Source organism: Lineus longissimus, chromosome 17 (assembly GCF_910592395.1).
Source record: "Lineus longissimus chromosome 17, tnLinLong1.2, whole genome shotgun sequence".
Lineage (NCBI taxonomy): Eukaryota > Metazoa > Nemertea > Pilidiophora > Heteronemertea > Lineidae > Lineus > Lineus longissimus.
The window spans coordinates 955,838-975,262 of record NC_088324.1 but is presented as its reverse complement, the minus strand read 5'-3'; the positions used below and the strand labels follow the sequence as shown (position 1 = coordinate 975,262).

Here is a 19,425-nt window from a genome sequence, read left to right as displayed (position 1 = left end):
GCTATAAGTCCAATAATAAGTGACGGTGACCCGTTATAAATGTTTCGCCAGCTTCGCTTTTTTGCCGCTACGCGGCGCGTTGGGCCCTTGCGTCGAGGGAAGTAGAAAATGATGATTACTTATCTCGCGATTTCGCGATTTCTCATCTCGCGGTTTATAATAAGCCATTTTTGAACAAACAGAAGTTGCGATACAACCATCGACTAATCTAACAATTTATGTTAGCCAGTTATATTGGACATTGCATTACTCTCTAACAAGTCACCACAACTTTGTTCTGCAGGTCAGTGGCCTCACACATAGAATGCCCTTTAACCTCAAACTCAAAGGCGGACATACTCTCAGTGCCACAAAATCTGGAGCCAACGACTTTAAGATATCAGTGCCAACCTGTTCCTTCGCTTTGTCATTCGGTGGTCAATATGGAGGTATTGTGACATCTCTTGGCCACTGGCAGTATGGAGGTGCTGGAAAGCTTACTGGAATGTGTGGTGACTGCGATGGAATAACAGATGCCTTGACTAGCTTCAATAATTATCAGGTTCCCGATGACTCGGATGTGCCATTAGTTAAGTAAGTGTATATTTCAAACAAGCCGTTTGAAATATGATCAAATAAAACAAAAGAAATCGGTTGTATACCTTGAAAATAATAAGTTCTATGCTTGATAACATCAAGTAGGTCTTTATACATAGTTGATAACATATATAACAAACCACACTATGTCTTATCTGAATATGGATCCTGCAATATTCAACCGATGTCAGAAATACATCGAAAGGTTTAGAATAGTATTCGCCCTTTGTTGAATACAAACAGATAGCCTTCACTTGCGGTCATGAGTACCGTTGTAATGTTTTTGAGTGTTTCTGTTTTTGAGTGTTTCCCCTCATTGTTTGGGAATGCTCAAAAATAGATTGACGAGTATTTCTGTGTATCCCCCCTATTGAAAAGTCATGGTCTCTCTAGCTGCCTATTGTTTGGAAACACTGAAACATGGGGAACAACCACAGATGTTACACCGTCACATTCAAATAAGACAGGTGGGCGACAGCTAATTCGTGATATCCTTTCGAACACTTCGTCCAGAGAGGTAGGATGACTTTGGAAGTCTTACCATACAGCAGATTTTTGTATTCATTCCAAATAGATGTCGAATTTAAATAGTGTTGTTACTTTAGCTGTAAGAAGCGCGAGGATCCAGTCATCAAATGTTCGGATAAGAACAATGCCCTCATTGCATCAGACACGTACTGCGGTTACATCAAGTCAACCACTGGACCATTCGCAGAGTGCATCAAGAGCGGAAAGGTAGATTGGAAGTCAGCCTATGCTGCTTGCCAGATAGATGCTTGCGCTTTTGTGGACAAACCCGAGTCCATTAAAGAAGTGATATGCGCTGATGTGGGAGAATTCGCCAGCGAATGTCAGCTGAATGGTTACCAACCTTCGAAGGTTTGGAGAACAACCACATTCTGTCGTAAGTTTGACTCATTCTGCTTTACAAAAAGATGCTTTGGCTTCAAATCTACAATAATGGCCTACCGATTGCTTGTCGAATATCAAAATTGAACCAATGAAGTTCTAGCCTTGTAACCCTCAATTTGATTGGGGAATATTCCTGAGGTCACGCTATGCCTAAGGCAACTGGTCGAAGAAGTTCGAAAATCAAGAACCATTTGGCTTCGGTGTGGAGCCAGTGGTGCTGGCGTTGTTCCAGTGCATCTGGAGTGGGTCCATTGGCTCTAGGATCTGGTAAATGCCAAGAGCGTCTGGTTTCAACCCGAGTAAATTGGCTCTTGTGGATCTTATGTTTGGTCAGCGCCAGCATCCATTGACTCGTGTTGTGTGATTCTGGTGTTGGGGCAGTGGCTCTGATGTGAGCGCATTGTAAATGATGAGACCTTTCCTGACATCCTTAAAACAAGCATGTAGACGTTAAAACCATCATCACAGTTTTCACTTTATTATCGAATGGTCTCTACCTTGTTCTCTTTTTACTGTTAATATACGATTAATATCAATGTCATTTTCCAGCAATGAAGTGCCCTGCTAACAGCGTATATGAGTCCAAGATGCGTCCATGCCAACCGACGTGTATCAAGCCCGAACCAATCTTCTGTGAGGATGAGTTGATGGAAGGCTGCAAGTGTAATAAAGGCTTCATCCGAGATGGTGATTCGTGTGTCCCCGAGCAGTCATGTGGCTGTTGGGATGCAGACAAAAACTATTACACGGTGGGTAATGAGTAGAACCTTACTGAGTCAGATCGTGTCTAACTCTTGACCCTAAACTGCATGAACGAAGAAATCGCCCCCCTCGCCGTCTAAGACAATGTTACCTTCATCAACCATTTGATAAGTACTTCTGCTTATATTGCTACTCTTATGAGGAAAAAACTATACGGTCTTTGCTTCGTCTCTTTTCCGGTATGACGTAATCTCATCAGGATTGCAGAGACCAGAGCATGTAGTGGGGCTTTTCATTGTACTTCATCTGCTGATATTGTCAACAATTATTTTTACCTATCAGATTGGTGATGAGCGCATAAGCTCCGACTGCACGACACTTTACAAGTGTATCAAAGTAGGATCAGTCGCCAAGCTAGGGTCCAGTGAGCTTAAACCTTGTGGCCAGGATGCTGAATGCAGACCTGGAGACAAAGGGGTATATACCTGTGGCTGCAAGAAAAGATACCAAGGAGATGGATTCAAATGCACGAAACGTAAGTGCAGCAAGTTTGGGTGCCGTTATAAATGACACCTCACCTGTGGAAACGAACTTGATATATCCCCTCGTGACTAGTATAAACTCGCTAGCAGACGCTACGAGGGTTGTCCATGGATGAAACGATTAGAAAGCTCCTGTCATGTGCTTTCCATGGTTATGTCAACATGTTTAGAGTATCCGTAATGGGTTTTCCTTGCCCCTATACATCCCAACCAAATGATACCATTAGTTTTCTTTACAAAACTCTGTTTCCACCAAGTGCGTACCTTAGCATCTTTCATATGCTGCAGTTATCTATACAAGCATCGGAACGTCCTTTGGTTCATCCGAACAAAAGCCAATATTTTGGCCAAATTTGCCATCCCTTTGCGTGTCTTCTTAACCGGTTATCATTAAGGAATTGAACCCGAGGCGGAGGACCTTGGTTGAGTTACCAAGACACTCGAGGGTGGAGCTAAAATACAGTCCAAACCCGAGCCGACAGGTTTGGACGAAATTTTAGCTCCACCCGAGAGTGTCTTGGTAACTCAACCAAGGTCCGAAGCCGAGGGTTCAATTTCTATTCTAAAATACCTCAAACTTAAAAAGATAGGCCACGAAATAACTTGAATATGTGCGAATTTGGCAAATTCCATCCATCGCCTGCCCGGAGCGCCGGTAGCGCCGTTGTTTACATTATGTTACGGCAGCCCGTATAGGAAGTCCGGATCGGCTCGCTCAAGTGACGCTAAAATCCGCGCAAATGGGCTATTTGGAGCGTTTTTCTCAGCAAATATGTGTAGTGCTCATTAAAAAACTTAGGGTTGTTGATGCTTCCTTGGCTGATTTGTGTTTGAAGCAGTGTTTTGAGAGCCTCAAACTTCTGAAGTGAGCTGTGTGCATGGTTCCACATTTTAGTGCAACCCGAGGGAACTTTGGTAGAGCATCTTGGTTGCGTGTCCCAAACACTCCACTCTCAGAACGAGGCTTATGCATTTTCCATTTAAAAGTTGACTTTACGGTACCAAGGTATTTTAGAATTTTCCTTCATAAACGATATTGCAAACGGATCTCCATCCACACGACCGAAAGGGTGCACTAAAGTTTATAAGTTTCAAGTGTTTTTCTGTTGAAAGATCAAACATTAACTAGGGAGGGGAAGAGGCTTTCAACTGCCAGTAATTAACTTCCTTTTTCTTCAAGAATGCACAAATGTTGCAAAGAGATGGACGGGGGATAAATGTGTCATCCGCTGCGCTCCAGAGGAGATCTGGGATGACACCAAGAAGATCTGCACACCGAGTGAGTATGAGACATTACAGGATTAGCCTATAACATAGCACTTATCCTTTTAAATATATCTGTCTTTCTCCGGCTGTAGTTTATCCTCTTGAGGCAGCTCGACTGTGGTAAAACAGTGTTGTATGCGTTGCAACTCGTTTTCATTATCTGCACTCGCTTTTTGGATGCGACCTCACCAAAGGCTTTCCCAAAGCTACTTAACCATCGCAATCTCATTCATGATAGAGTGACGCGCAAGTGCGGTGTGAATTCCTTAAGCCATGAGTTTGTACATTAATACACAATCACTGGGTGGATTCTAAATTGAATCCATTCTAAGCTGAATGAAGTTTCGTAACCATTAACTGTCGTTTAATGCTTTACCTTTTTTTCTAGGGTGCACCGAGTCTCAGTTATGGAACATCCCGACCAAACGATGTGTAGACAGTATGTACGTCTTATCTTAATAACTGTATAATAACAAACGCACGATTACGATTACTGATGATGAAGCCTGGGAGATACTAGTGCCGTGGTCCTTGGCCTCGAAATCCAAGGACCGTTGGTGGCAGTCATTAAGATTTTCGTGATTGTGAATGTGATGATGGTTAGGTTTTAATGTTAGAATGTATACTCCGACCTGATAATTATATTAATGAAGTTCATATATCCTTTTGGAGATATATTTGGAAAAGCCAGAGTATAAAAGTTATTCCGTTCAAATTTTACCTTCAGGGTGTAAACCTTCTGACATGTTGAAGAAAGGAGACTGTGTTGCTCGTAAGTATAGTTCATTATATTGGAGGATATTCAATGTAAAAAGATATAATTCACCGAAGCCTTAATTCCGAATCCTGAAATTTCAAATTATGGATTCCAAGATGTTCAATCTGAAAAAGTGCTCGTACATCAAATGATTTGTTGATACATTAAATAGTTTGTCAGATGTAGTGTAGCCTGTACGCTGTTCAGAGACGATGATAGAATAGACAAAACACTGAAGGGAAAAGTCTGGTTCAAGGCAAGCAGTTGTTAACATTACCGAAGCCACGTAGTCACTACTGTCTATCTACATTCAGCTTTGCTTGGAGATGTTACATGACATTTTAATTTCGATCACTCATCAAGAGGTGTTCGTTCTTAACCTCGAGGCTAAATACACATTTTCTTGTTTTCCTTCACTTCAGGTTGTACTCCACCGAAATCATGGGATCTCAGATTGAAGAGTTGTACAGAAAGTAAGTCCGTCTTTGGAATTGAGTTTGAATAACCAATAACGAACTAATTGATTGGTAATAAAAATGCCTCTGTAGGTGATACAACGCGTTAAAACTTTATCTTGGTTCTCAAAGTGTTGCCCTTGAAAGTTGTTCATCCAAACTACATGTATTCAATTATCGGTGCATCATAAGGGTAAGTCAAATGGTATATCAGGCGTGTTCAGACTCATTTGATTCCAAACTATGTAGCGAAGTTGAGTGTCTCCCAGCACAAATTGATGCATGTAGATTATTGATGTTTGATGTATACTAAGTGCAGCTCTCCGTCTGTTTTATCCACTAGAAATCTGCACCTGCAAGGCTTGGGGAGATCCCCATTACCATCGTTACGACGATTTTAACAGAATGATCGACTTCATGGGTGTCTGCAAATACGTCTTCTCCAAGACGACCAACTCTGACGTCGCGTGTTCCTTCTCCATTGAGGTGAAGAACGAATATCGAGGCAACACAATTGTGTCTTTCGGTAGGATGATGGACCTGAAGATGGGAGGTTTCGTTGTCAGACTTCACAAGGACGGATGGACTAGGGTACGTTCTCATATACTAGTATATGCTCCACCCTTTTTTGATGAATTTGAGCTGTTTGATAAATTGCTAGAACTGTCATATTGTTGTGGTGGTTCATTGTTCTTTCATCAAGACAGAATCTCGATCTGCACACTCTAATAAGATGTTTGGATCCAAGAGCGTTTACATCTCACTTGTTTCTCATTGGGGTTTTTTCGCGTTACTTGCATGTGATAGGCGAAATCAAAATGCAAGCAATGTTCAATCAATATTCTGAAGTGTAATGGTATTTTTACCGACTTATTATTAACCGCGAGATGCGGAATGCGAAATCGCTAGATGCCAACCTCTGTGAGAGTAACATGCGCCAGAGGATGTATTGCAAATATGGAACCTGAAAAGGCGAACATTTATGAGACCGAGGCTGTAGTCTGGAGTTATCCTTGTTTGATTTGCCCATTGAAACAGACTCCGCTCTGCGATGTGTGGAATTTAACCTAACTTATAGCCTACTTTCGATGGTCAGACTATCCCGTGCTATTTTTAGCGATGACCAGACGTTCACCAGGTACATGCCCTGTGTTATCGGTCAATCATGTGTATGGTGACTTGTGCCGCCAGGCCTAACGGGAAAATAATCTTGACACATACTGCATACTGAACCTCGCGGTATTATACTCACAGCATATCTTGATAAGTTGCAAAAACCCTTGTGGTCAAGATGAACATGCAGGTGCATGTAGCCTTTGTATTGTATTCGGCCGCACTCTCATCGAATTGAGAAGTGGACAGCAGCGTTAGAAATGGTGATTGTCGTGATCGAGGGAAGTAGAAAATGATGATTACTTATCTCGCGATTTCGCGATTTCTCATCTCGCGGTTTATAATAAGCCATTTTTCAACAAACAGAAGTTGCGATACAACCATCGACTAATCTGACAATTTATGTTAGCCAGTTATATGGGACATTGCATCACTCTCTAACAAGTCACCACAACTTTGTTCTGCAGGTCAGTGGCCTCACACAAAGAATGCCCTTTAACCTCAAACTCAAAGGCGGACATACTCTCAGTGCCACAAAATCTGGAGCCAACGACTTTAAGATATCAGTGCCAACCTGTTCCTTCGCTTTGTCATTCGGTGGTCAATATGGAGGTATTGTGACATCTCTTGGCCACTGGCAGTATGGAGGTGCTGGAAAGCTTACTGGAATGTGTGGTGACTGCGATGGAATGGCAGATGCCTTGACTAGCTTCAATAATTATCAGGTTCCCGATGACTCGGATGTGCCATTAGTTAAGTAAGTGTATGTTTCAAACAAGCCGTTTGAAATATGATCAAATAAAACAAAAGAAATCGGTTGTATACCTTGAAAATAATAAGTTCTATGCTTGATAACATATATAACAAACCACACTATGTCTTATCTGAATCCGGATCCTGCAATATTCAACCGATGTCAGAAATACATCGAAAGGTTTAGAATAGTATTCGCCCTTTGTTGAATACGAACAGACAGCCTTTACTTGCAGTCATGAGTACCGTCACATTCAAATAAGACAGGTGGGCGACAGCTTATTCGTGATATCCTTTCGAATAGTTCGTCCAGAGAGGTAGGATGACTTTGGAAGTCTTACCATACAGCAGATTTTTGTATTCATTCCAAATAGAAGTCGAATTTAATAGTGTTGATACTTTAGCTGTAAGAAGAGCGAGGATCCAGTCATCATATGTTCGGATAAGAACAATGCCCTCATTGCATCAGACACGTACTGCGGTTACATCAAGTCAACCACTGGACCATTCGCAGAGTGCATCAAGAGCGGAAAGGTAGATTGGAAGTCAGCCTATGCTGCTTGCCAGATAGATGCTTGCGCTTTTGTGGACAAACCCGAGTCCATTAAAGAAGTGATATGCGCTGATGTGGGAGAATTCGCCAGCGAATGTCAGCTGAATGGTTACCAACCTTCGAAGGTTTGGAGAACAACCACATTCTGTCGTAAGTTTGACTCATTCTGCTTTTCAAAAAGATGCTTTGGCTGCAAATCTACAATAATGGCCTTCCGATTGCTTGTCGAATATCAAAATGGAACCAATGAAGTTCTAGCCTTGTAACCCTCAATTTGATTGGGGAATATTCCTGAGGTCACGCTATGCCTAAGGCAACTGGTCACAGAAGTTCGAAAATCAAGAACCATTTGACTTCGGTGTGGAGCAAGTGGTGCTGGCGTTGTTCCAGTGCATCTGGAGTGGGTCCATTGGCTCTAGGATCTGGTAAATGCCAAGAGCGTCTGGTTTCAACCCGAGTAAATTGGCTCTTGGGGATCTTGTGTTTGGTCAGCGCCTGCATCCATTGACTCGTGTTGTGTGATTCTGGTGTTGGGGCAGTGGCTCTGATGTGAGCGCATTGTAAATGATGAGACCTTTCCTGACATCCTTAAAACAAGCATGTAGACGTTAAAACCATCATCACAGTTTTCACTTTATTATCGAATGGTCTCTACCTTGTTCTCTTTTTACTGTTAATATACGATTAATATCAATGTCATTTTCCAGCAATGAAGTGCCCTGCTAACAGCGTATATGAGTCCAAGATGCGTCCATGCCAACCGACGTGTATCAAGCCCGAACCAATCTTCTGTGAGGATGAGTTGATGGAAGGCTGCAAGTGTAATAAAGGCTTCATCCGAGATGGTGATTCGTGTGTCCCCGAGCAGTCATGTGGCTGTTGGGATGCAGACAAAAACTATTACACGGTGGGTAATGAGTAGAACCTTACTGAGTCAGATCGTGTCTAACTCTTCACCCTAAACTGCATGAACGAAGAAATCGCCCCCCTCGCCGTCTAAGACAATGTTACCTTCATCAACCATTTGATAAGTACTTCTGCTTATATTGCTACTCTTATGAGGAAAATACTATATGGACTTTGCTTCGTCTCTTTTCCGGTATGACGTAATCTCACCAGGATTGAAGAGACCAGAGCATGTAGTGGGGCTTTTTATTGTACTTCATCTGCTGATAGTGTCAACAATTCTTTTTACCTATCAGATTGGTGATGAGCGCATAAGCTCCGACTGCACGACACTTTACAAGTGTATCAAAGTAGGATCAGTCGCCAAGCTAGGGTCCAGTGAGCTTAAACCTTGTGGCAAGGATGCTGTATGCAGACCTGGAGACAAAGGGGTATATACCTGTGGCTGCAAGAAAAGATACCAAGGAGATGGATTCAAATGCACGAAACGTAAGTGCAGCAAGTTTGGGTACCGTTATAAATGACACCTCACCTGTTGAAACGAGCTTGATTTATCCCCTCGTGACTAGTATAAACTCGCCAGCAGACGCCACGAAGGTCGTCCTGTTTCGTGAGATATACACAGAAGACCTACTCCCTACTATGAAGTTGTATTCAGTCATTGTACTACAACATGCTTCTTTGCGTGTTTATTATGTCGCATGAGAAAGTGCCATTTGCTCTTTTCATGTCAAAAGAGACTATTTTAGCCAATTTATACTTGTTTAGCCTATTTAAAGTTTTTAATATGTTTTCGTTGCCCCTATACATGCCAACCAAATGATACTATCAGTTTTCTTTACAAAACTCTGTTTCCACGAAATGCGTCATGCTATATATGCTGTAGTTATCTATAAAAGCATCAGAACGTCCTTTGGTTTATCCGTACAGAGGCCAATAAGTTTGCCAAATTTGACATCTCTTTGCGTGTCTTCGTAAACTGGTTATCATTTTGCTTCATAAACGATATTGTAAACGCATCTCCATCCACACGACCGAAAGGGGCACTTAAGTTTACCAGCTTCAAGGGTCATTCGGATCAAAGGAAAAATTTGGCCCCTCACATAATATTGATATTGATAACATTGATAGGAATAAAAACTGTTGAGAACACTTTTGTTTCAATTTCTTTGGGGTAAGGTGGTATTTTTTCACATATTCACCCGACTATAAGTCGCTTACATACACAGCGGTGAAAAATATTTTCCACCGCAGTGACAATTATTTCCGACGGCGGTTGTTAATGAGGAGAGAAAAATATAATTCAAAAGAAAATATAGCGTTGTATTAAGAACTTTTTTCAAATACATGTACATGTATAATGAAAATTAACGCATGTCCTATATGGACCACCGTACAATGCACTGGATCATTGCAAACACAAATCTTGACACGAGAGGCGCTGATTTCGTTCCTTACAACGCCTCTAGAACTAGTAACTTGCCACCATCTTGAAAAGCAGTACCGCGTGTATAGAAAAGGAAAGAATCTTTCTGAATTAACACGCATCACCACTAAGCCCGCGAAAATGATTGCTGCACTACGCTGCGTTTATAGTTCTCCATACAATCATCTTAAAACCCACCAGTAAGTGTCAGATTTTATTTATAAAGATCATATTTTCTTAGTTATTAATAAAAGAAAACGTTTTATGAGAGAAAGTGGCAATAATTCGGCCTGAATATGATTTACAGTCCGAACTGGCGATGCGGCGGATGACTTAGGATTATCAAAACCCTGAATCTAAGGATGCCGAGATCCAAGATGGCGGCAATCGATCAATTCTGAAGTTTTTAATTTCGGCACTGGGGTGAGTCTGTGCCAACCCTAATAACTCACCGATACTTTATGCTCTTCCGATCCATGATTCAGCATTTGTACCACAAAATAAGGACGATGACGATAAGACGGCAGAAATCGACACTCAACAAACATGCAGTTCCGGGTGTGGCAAAAGGCGTATTCTTATTTGAAGCGCCGACCCAACCCAAGTGACGTCAATTTGTGCGGGAACGCATGAACATAGGCAGATTGATTTAAGATCATTTCGTAACTTTGACGCACATGAATCTCTCACATCTTTGATGCGCTCAAATCCTTATTTTACTTCCTTGAACTCACGAGGGAGACCATCATACGATTGCACTGTTAAAGCGCCTGTGATGAGACCCAATGAACCTGTTCTAATGTTTGCTCTAGTCTAGCCCTCGAATTTCGGCTTTCGAAGCGCTGATCTCTGATCGGAGCTTTCTACACTTCCCCTCTAGATGCGTATTCGCGCTTCGCATCAGGCCATGAACGTTTCAACGTCGGACCGAAAATCGTCCAAACCGTTTTTAGGAGTAGGCCTACTTAAACTAACAATCAAATTTCTTATGAATTCTTGGAGTTTCCTCAAGTCAGCGTTTGAGATCCGCTCTGATTTGCATGCTCCTTGGTCACGATCGTTGACTTGTTTTAAATCCATTTTGATCCTGAACGGCTTTGAAAAGCATGGCTACCTTCAGTTCAACCTGGTCGGGTGATTGGGTATTGTTGGAATCAACCGTAAGGACTGTTTGCTATGCGGTGCCGTGTGGCTGGTTGACTTGGGAGATCGGCTCCTCGGGATCAACAACTTTACCATCAATGGATTTCTGCAAGAGTTGGTAATTTGTTGTGACTCGATCCGATGTTGATTGTTTACAGTTTGGCTTTCACAATGAGTTGTATATGCAGGTGTATTAGATGCTCATGCAGCGTTTTCTTGTGCCAGACTATGAGAATCTTACGAAGACCCTTTTCCATGGCCAGCTCTCTCATAAAACTAGATTTGATGTTAAAGATGTATACCTTATGTTCCTATTCATTATTTGTTTCAAATGTGTAACATGTCTTCAAAATTTGCATCTAAAAGCTTGGTGTTCTCCAAATTTTGGTGATGACTACCTTCGTAAAACAATGACTACTTTTGTAAAACACCCTTAGTGCCTTAGTGTTTGTCGATTAAGTGTTCGATTTCTGTTTCAGGTGGTATGTCGAGCTGTGGCTCGTGGCTTCTTCTCGGACCTAGGATCGAGTCCAAACCAAGCGGCCTTGGTGGCCTAACCCTATCTACCGTAGGAGCCACAACTCTCACCACCGGCCCTGAAGGTATCAACGCATGGGTTTTCACCGCGCATAACTACGTTAAGATAACCAGTGACGGAAAGCTGGATATTGAGCGTGATAGTTTCACAATCGCGACTTATCTTTACCAAGACGTGCTTAGAGACGGGCCAATCGTGGAGTGGAGAGGAAGAGGAGCTTACGGAACTCACATGTGGATTCATGGAGGCAAGCTTTTCACCAACATGGATGCCCATACTGGACACAGCCATATGCAATTTCATATTGCTCCACCAACTAAGAAATGGTCGTTCTTAGGGATCAGCTACAGTCAACAAACTGGCAATTTGGTGATGTGGGTCGATGGTAATGTTGTCATCAAGAATGTCGGAGCCATAGGACTCCGAGACATGTTGGGTGATTTGTACGTTGGACTCAGACCGGCAAATGGTGGGTCCAAATTCACGGGAAAGCTGGCCGGAACAACGCTGATGAGATGTGCAGTCAGTGGTAAGGCCCAGATCGAGGAACTTAGGAAGCTGATCATAAGTAGAGCCAAACCTGGTAAGTTTAAACACGATGCTCTTTCTACCACATGGGTAAATCATTAGAATACGAAGGTTTACCTGACGATGAGTTTTCCCTCACAGCAGTCTTCTCATGTGATGAATTATATATTCTTATCTTGAATGTCGGTATTCGAATTACATCGTGAATACGTCCACTGTTTTTGTTCTTGATCTGGCGGCGTATGCCCAGTAACCACAGACATAGTCTCGTCATCTACCAGGCATATTTCGCCCGATATGTCCGTTTAACCAAGCAATAACTAAGTTATTGTTCTGACGGTTCGGGTAAGAATAACCTAGCAAGGCCTTGTCATTCCCAATAGGTGAAATAAAACTCCAATACCAAAGTTTTAGCCTTGTGGTAGCTTTCGGCACCTCACACCTGTCAACATATTATGTATATGTCTCCGCTCTCAATAGAATTTGGAACAAAAAATGTTGGCCATTCAAGCATGAGATTACAGTTAAGCGTACACTTTGGTAAATTCTATAAAGAGGAAATCAAGCATCTTATTCCACGAGAAGCACAACCGTTTAGCAGGATCTGCGTTCAGAAAATTGATATCTAAGGTTAAAAAGCTAATTAAAGGACAAGTCGAAACGTTTTCGAGAAGCTAGGTTTTAAAAGAGTATTTTGTGACGGCCATACTTGAAATATATATGCAGGCATATCTCTGCCTACGTAATTCCATGATGTGGGTATAATAGTATGCATCTCTGTAAAGAGAAGGACTGATGCAGGCGTTTCGTCTTTAGTCTTTCATATCTTTCCTGATTGTTTTTAAAGATGAAAACAACTTTACATTTTGAGAAAAACGATAACTTCAATAGAAGGGCTTTTTTCTGTTTCCAATCGTGCTGATGAGACATAATTCTATCTAGTCTTTCGATATGCTCACAAAAATTAATTATGATTTTATAATTGTCTTTGAAAATAAATTTGGTTTGTTGTTTTAAAGTGATCAGTTAGGCCCCAGGCCTCTCGACGCCGAAGTTGGCGGCCAGTGGATCCCGGTCGGAGCACACCTGCCCAGAATCGGCATCCAGTAGCGTCTTTTCCGCCACTTTAGGCTGCCATTTTGAAATCATGTGACATCAAGACGCATACTGATTGGCCATAGCCTCGCCGCCGACGCCAATTCAGGCGGCAATCCGTAGCACACCTGGCTTCTTCTTGCGTTCAAACGCGGCGACACGCGTCAAAAATCAAAAATGTTAGATATTTGGCGTTTAGTTGCGGCAAGTGGCGGCAAGTGGCGTTCGCCGACGCCGTTCGTAGCAGGCTAGGGATTTTTCAGGCGTTCAGGACTCTTGCGGCAAAAAACGCCTGTGAACGCCGAAGTTGGCGGCTGGTGTGCTACGGGCTTTAGGAATTTGATTGAAATATGCCTAGAGCCACCCTGCGACACTGCGTATCCCGCGCGACACAACACAATAAGCAACATCTGGCAAATTGAGAAGTGCTGAAAACACAAAAGAGTTTTTCTCAACACGTTTTATGTGAAGAGACCCAAAGGCGTTGTGTTAAAGGAGCTTAGGTCTTTTGACTTTTGACTGATGTTTGTTCAGGATTGAATTTCGAAAGGTCAGTTGGTGTACCAGGGACACATTCGTCATATTCACATTGACGTCTGATGGCCAAATTGGTCCCTAACCAACTGGTATTAATCGACACTCTTATCATAGAGATGAAAGCAGCCTTTGATTGACACAATTTGATAAAAGTGACAGCTGTAGGTGAACATGTTTCTTTGACATACTCCTTCAAAACTGGGTCTAAATTAACGTCAATGTGGCATATTCAATCATAATCCAAAATCAGTTTACTCTTCAAACATTTGGTGGAAAAATCTGTCAATGACGAAAATGTAAACTACTTTGGAGTTAGGAAATGAACCCTTGGAGATGTTCATAAGTCGATGCAAATAAAGCCGTAATTGTTAGCTTCGAAGATCGTATGTGCAAAAGAAAACGAAATTGATATACCTTTCCGTGTCAAAGGGGAGGGGTTAAACTTGCTCAGCAGATTCTCAACAAACTCATGTCATCTTCTCTAAAGCTTTACGAGGGGTCTGACGAATTGACATGTTTTCTCAGTTTATGCCTGTTTCGCCTATTCCTGTTTCGCCTATTCCTGTTTCGCCTACAAAATTCCTGTTTCGCCTATTCCTGTTTCGCCTACTTTCCAGTACCCCTACAATAAATCGACTCTCCCACGGGGAACCTTGAGGATGCATGTTCATTTTATGGGGAAAATGTGAGGGGACAATTGGATGATGTTAACGATGTGATGACAATTTGACTAATCAAATGCCATCAACTTTGTTATGCCATGACCGTTTTGAAAGAGTCACCTTGAAAGCGGGGACAGTCCGGGACTTATTTGACCATAGGACCATAGGACCATACTGACACACAGTAAAAACTAATCGATTAAGTAGAGTAAAGCAGTCGTTTATTTTATGAAAACTGAATTCATGAGTTTTTGATAAAAATACATAATATTGTACATTCTCATAATTATTTGATCAAAATCAGCTGTAAAACCCATGTCATAATATACATGTAGGTACAGCACATATAAAGTCAAACAAGGTGGAAAATACATATCATGATATTATGTCAGACAAGGTAACTGATGGCATCAACGTAACTCATTATGTCCCTCTCTCCATTGACGTATTGTTTCAATGCGTACATATGTGGCTCTCCTCGGGTTTGGTCGGTCAGTAAGGGACGGTTCATATTCCTACGTCTGTGGGGAGGTTAGCAATACATTTGAATAGGCGAAACAGGAATTAGGCGAAACAGGAATAGGCGAAACAGGAATAGGCGGAACAGGAATAGGCGAAACAGGAATACACCGTTTTCTCAGGTTATCTAATGTTATGTATGGTACACGACACATTAATGTGCAGCGTCCTGGCACCAGTTATTTTCAATATACCCCGCCTCCCTACTTTTTAATATATTTTAAATTTTGCGTACAGGTAGGAGTTAAAAAAGGAATATCTCAGGATGCCTGCGCAGTTACCTGTATATTGCCGATCTGTCTCCTTCCAGCTACATGTGACACGCAAATGAAGACCAAGGTAGCTAGTGGAGTGACATATACATTTGCCGGGATGCAGTATTACTGCAAGGATGACGGGAAGTATGCTGAAGTCAAGAAGGGTGAGTTCAAGCTTTGACCTTGATCCCTCACCGATGAGGTCAAAGGTCAAAGGCCATTTGAGATATGACTAGTCAGATTCAAATTCATAGCCATCGCCTTCACCCGAACCAGGAGGGAATTTATGAAGGCTTATTTCAACAAGATGAAGAAGTTGTCAGGATTCTGACCTCATTAACCGAATAGCAATGGCGAAATCTTTGAATAGTAAGGCCACCAGGTGGTGCCTTGATGTAACCTGACGTTGCTCTTTTCGTTTTTAGAAAAAAAACACGGGATTCATTTACGGCCGTAAAAATCTCCATACATTTTTAGCACAAATACTTTTCCCGATACAATTCGACGCTTTTTTGTGTTATGTTTTAATGAAATTTTCAGGTGATTTTTTTAGTGTATCAAATTCATTCAATGCGCCTTTCTTTCACTTTCAGTTGGCAATTGTGCTATCCCTTTCAAATACAAGGGCGTGTGGTACAGTGGATGCATCGATTCAAAACCATGGTGTTCAAAGGACCACGTGTACACCAAAAACTGGGAATATTGTTGAACCCGAACATATCGACTAACTTTTCGCATGGTCTTAGAACCATTGTACTCCAATATGCTACACAAAACTACTAAAAACGCTATCAACTCTAAATCTTTCGATAATAGTGGAACTTTCTCTTGATTTTCCGATGTAAAGAGAATTGCATTTTATTTTACATCAATCTTGATTCTGTGGTTGTAAACAAAGGCGCATAGTCTTGTCAGGTTCTAAAGAAATATTTCAAAGGATTACTGGTCAGAACACTTTGTATCCAACTACCAAAGTAATACTGGTGGAAAATGTAATACCATTGTCTCATTAAAGACACGCTTTGAGAATGAAAAATATTAAGACATTATTGCGAATAGACGCGACCGACTTTCGCTTACCCGTTTTAGAATCAGCAGTCATAGGTGGAAAATTGAGACGAAGAGGTTTGTTCAACCTATCATTCCTCGAGAAAACAGATTCTGTCATTTTTGTTCTGCTTCTAAAAATATAAACTGTGTTGAAGATGAAATCCATGTTCTTTTAGACTGTCCAAATTTTCGAAAGGATAGGGAATTTTTTATCGAAAAATCCATCCCACAGTACCCTTCCGTCAACCTCCTATCAAAAAAATTCATTTACCTAATGACTGCTGAGGGTGATTTACTTCATAAAGTTTCAAAGTTTTGTGCAAATAATTTATAAGACAAGTGACTTTATTTCGATACTGGTATTTTGATACACTTTGTTCATCTTTTAAACTGCTGTATCAAGTGTGTATGCACCGTCTCCTCACACGCCGACAGAAGGGGTACATTCCTATAGACAGATCCCCTTTGGTCTTACTCCTCCTCTTATCAATAGCTTCGATAGCTTTCCGCACTCACTTTATTCTGCTCTCCTCACCGATGTGAGTTTGCTTATAAGGTGTGAATAAGCTAATTGGTAATTGTAATTCTAATAAATTGTAATCATTCTTTTTCTTCACGATATTAAACTATTGCAGCATTAAAACACAAAATGGGTCATTGTCATTTTCTTGCTTAAATTTACGAATTCAGAAGATAAAATATGATAAAACTTTTGATCATTCTGTTGAACAGTCTGCAGGGACGCTCCCAGCAGTTTGAAAGTCCTGTGAATGTATTAGTGTCTTTTTCTCTCAAGGAGCCGCATTGGACACTGTGAGGTGTCACATCCTTCGAACTAAAGGGACACAGCTCATGTGCCCTTATCAAATAGCACTTCAGGTTAGTTATAGCTCAGTTAGTTGTCTCGTATCAGGTACCACCCAAGAAGTACTCGAGTAGTGTTTGAGGAGATGATATGAATAAACACCAGCAAATGCTTTGTCTTCAAGAGACGATAGCGGTTTACCAGTTACTCTAAGCACGGGTTACTCTGGGCAGAGATGGGGTGTCAGTGTCTCTCTCAAGAGCGTACAGCGGACTGTCTGCAGGATGCCTCATCCAATACTAAAGAGACAGGGCTTTTAGCACATCTGTAGGGATAACCATACATCGTAAGGATAGGATACAACACAAGTTTGAATGTCCTGGAATAATTCGCGTCTCTTTACGAGACTAAATCGGACGCTCTGTAATGTCACATCCTTCGAACTCCAGGGACACATAGATACACACATTGAGCGCCAGTTATTTTCCGTGAGTCGTGGAGAAATAGGACTTTGTAAGTAAAAAAAAATTATCTAGGCAGATTTCGCAAGCCCTCACGAGCGAAGATGTATGAAAGATGGTCTGTGGTGTCATGAAATCCTACTTAAGTTCAGTCACGCGATATTCGTAAATCGGCTCAATCATTGATACCATGATGACTATACAGATATAGGAAACCAGACAGAGCTATTCAGAACTGTCGTCATACAAAGACGTTGGTCTCCGCAAGACTTAGAAAAACTGTCTCTTCTTCTCGATCGTCAACTGCTTACACACAAGTTGGGGATCTCATTCGGGTTGAATGCAAATTAAGTTACGGTACAGACTCTGGGCTATTTCGTCCCTGACCGCAGGCGTGAGGTATTTTTGGTGAAGAAGGTGCATTTGGTAAGTGCATAAATATCACTTTTCGAGAGTGTCGCCCACGCTGAAAGACTTAGAAGAGAAAGAGTTAGTGGCCGGCATGCGGAATCAGAAAAGGCTGACCGTAAATTGTTGCAAGTGAAGATATTGTAGTGTGTTAATCGAACTTGTTGGGAGTGATCCGCACACTTATCGACCGAAGGACAAGAGACGAAGGTTCTGATATGACAACATTTATTTGGCAAGTACATGCATATGAATAATGCAAATCTTGGAATACAATAACACAACGTTGATACTACTGACGCCGCTTGAGCCGCTTCAGCAAGCGTGTCAAGGGATCAGATGTTGGGTGAGTGCGCATGCGGGGCATGGGATTGAGGGTGGTGCACTGTGAGTGTCGATAAGGATGGGGGGGGGGGGGGCAAAGGCAAATGACAATAGCATAATAACACTTGAACAATGTACAAGTCGTAAGTAACCGTGACCGCTTTCAAGGTGGCAAGAACTGATTGCTGACCAAAACAATGACATATTCTGTTAACACCAATGGAGCATTCTCTTGTATTGTATTTTAGCCCAAAACCGCCTAATCAAAATGGTGCAGAGACTCGATTGACGTTTATTGTCTTCAAGAGGAAATTGATCTCAAAACTGATATGGGCCTATAGTATAAATAATATCCTACCTAAAATATAGGCCTTCTGTTAAATTAGGCCTGCCTTAAGAAAAAAGAAAGAAAGCCTACAACCAATTCCTCTTGAAAACAAATATGTCAATAAGGCTCAACCATGCATCATTTGAGTAAAACAATGCGGAAACACATTTTTGCTGTGATCAAGAAATAGCTCCATTGTTGTAATGTTGCACTTCTTGTGCTGTGAAATAGCTCAGATACAGTAAATAGATTGCCACATTGAAAACGGAACAAGAAATAGCAATATTCTGGATCAGCGAGTACATACATAAAGTGCTATTGATTTCAGGAATAAGCACATATTTTGCAAGGTTCACTTTTAACAAAGAGTAACAATGTTCGATGTTTAATTTTCAGGGTCGAAAACAGGTGAGTGTCAACCCATTCTGAGCCAACAGCATGAATTACAACAAGAAAAAGGGTCAATTCCGTTGGGAACTGCTGTTCCCTGATCATGGCTCTTGACTACTGGCCTGGAATAGAAAGGGAAGATTTAGATACCAAGAAACATTGAAATATACAATTTAAGAAATTGAAGTATTTGATCATTTTTCATGACGTTTTTTTTTTAAATCTTCTATTATACATGCTCCCCGAAATTGGTGGCTTCCCCCTTGTCCGTCAATAAAGGCATTCAAGAGTGTTGGTCAACCATGACTTTCTCCTTCGTCCCTCCACCAGAAGGCCTAGTTTCTCCTTCTGACATCACTATTTCGGACACTCAGCGCCCCATTTCTGGAAAGGTGTATAGCATATCAGTAATATGTCTA

The 19,425-nt window shown here is 41.5% G+C and overlaps 2 protein-coding genes across 2 annotated transcripts in view; one reads left to right on the top strand and one right to left on the bottom strand.

The window, feature by feature from the left end:
- The first annotated feature begins 304 nt into the window (after positions 1-304).
- Positions 305-16,844, top strand: LOC135501646 (zonadhesin-like). The gene is made up of 16 exons (XM_064793881.1): positions 305-573; positions 1,182-1,480; positions 2,038-2,237; positions 2,533-2,725; positions 3,913-4,011; positions 4,387-4,437; positions 4,726-4,770; positions 5,178-5,228; positions 5,554-5,801; positions 6,791-6,993; positions 7,481-7,779; positions 8,337-8,536; positions 8,832-9,024; positions 11,584-12,225; positions 15,294-15,404; positions 15,834-16,844. The coding sequence occupies exons 1-16, from the start codon at positions 305-307 to the stop codon at positions 15,947-15,949; spliced, it is 3,219 nt and encodes a 1,072-aa protein (XP_064649951.1). The 3' UTR covers positions 15,950-16,844.
- Positions 16,845-18,645: 1,801 nt separating this feature from the next.
- The window catches only part of LOC135501342 (uncharacterized), a 54,111-nt gene continuing 53,331 nt past the window's right edge, over positions 18,646-19,425 (bottom strand). The window contains exon 7 of the mRNA XM_064793406.1: positions 18,646-19,128. The gene's annotated coding sequence lies outside the window, so the exon portion shown is untranslated. The remainder of the gene's footprint in view (positions 19,129-19,425) is intronic.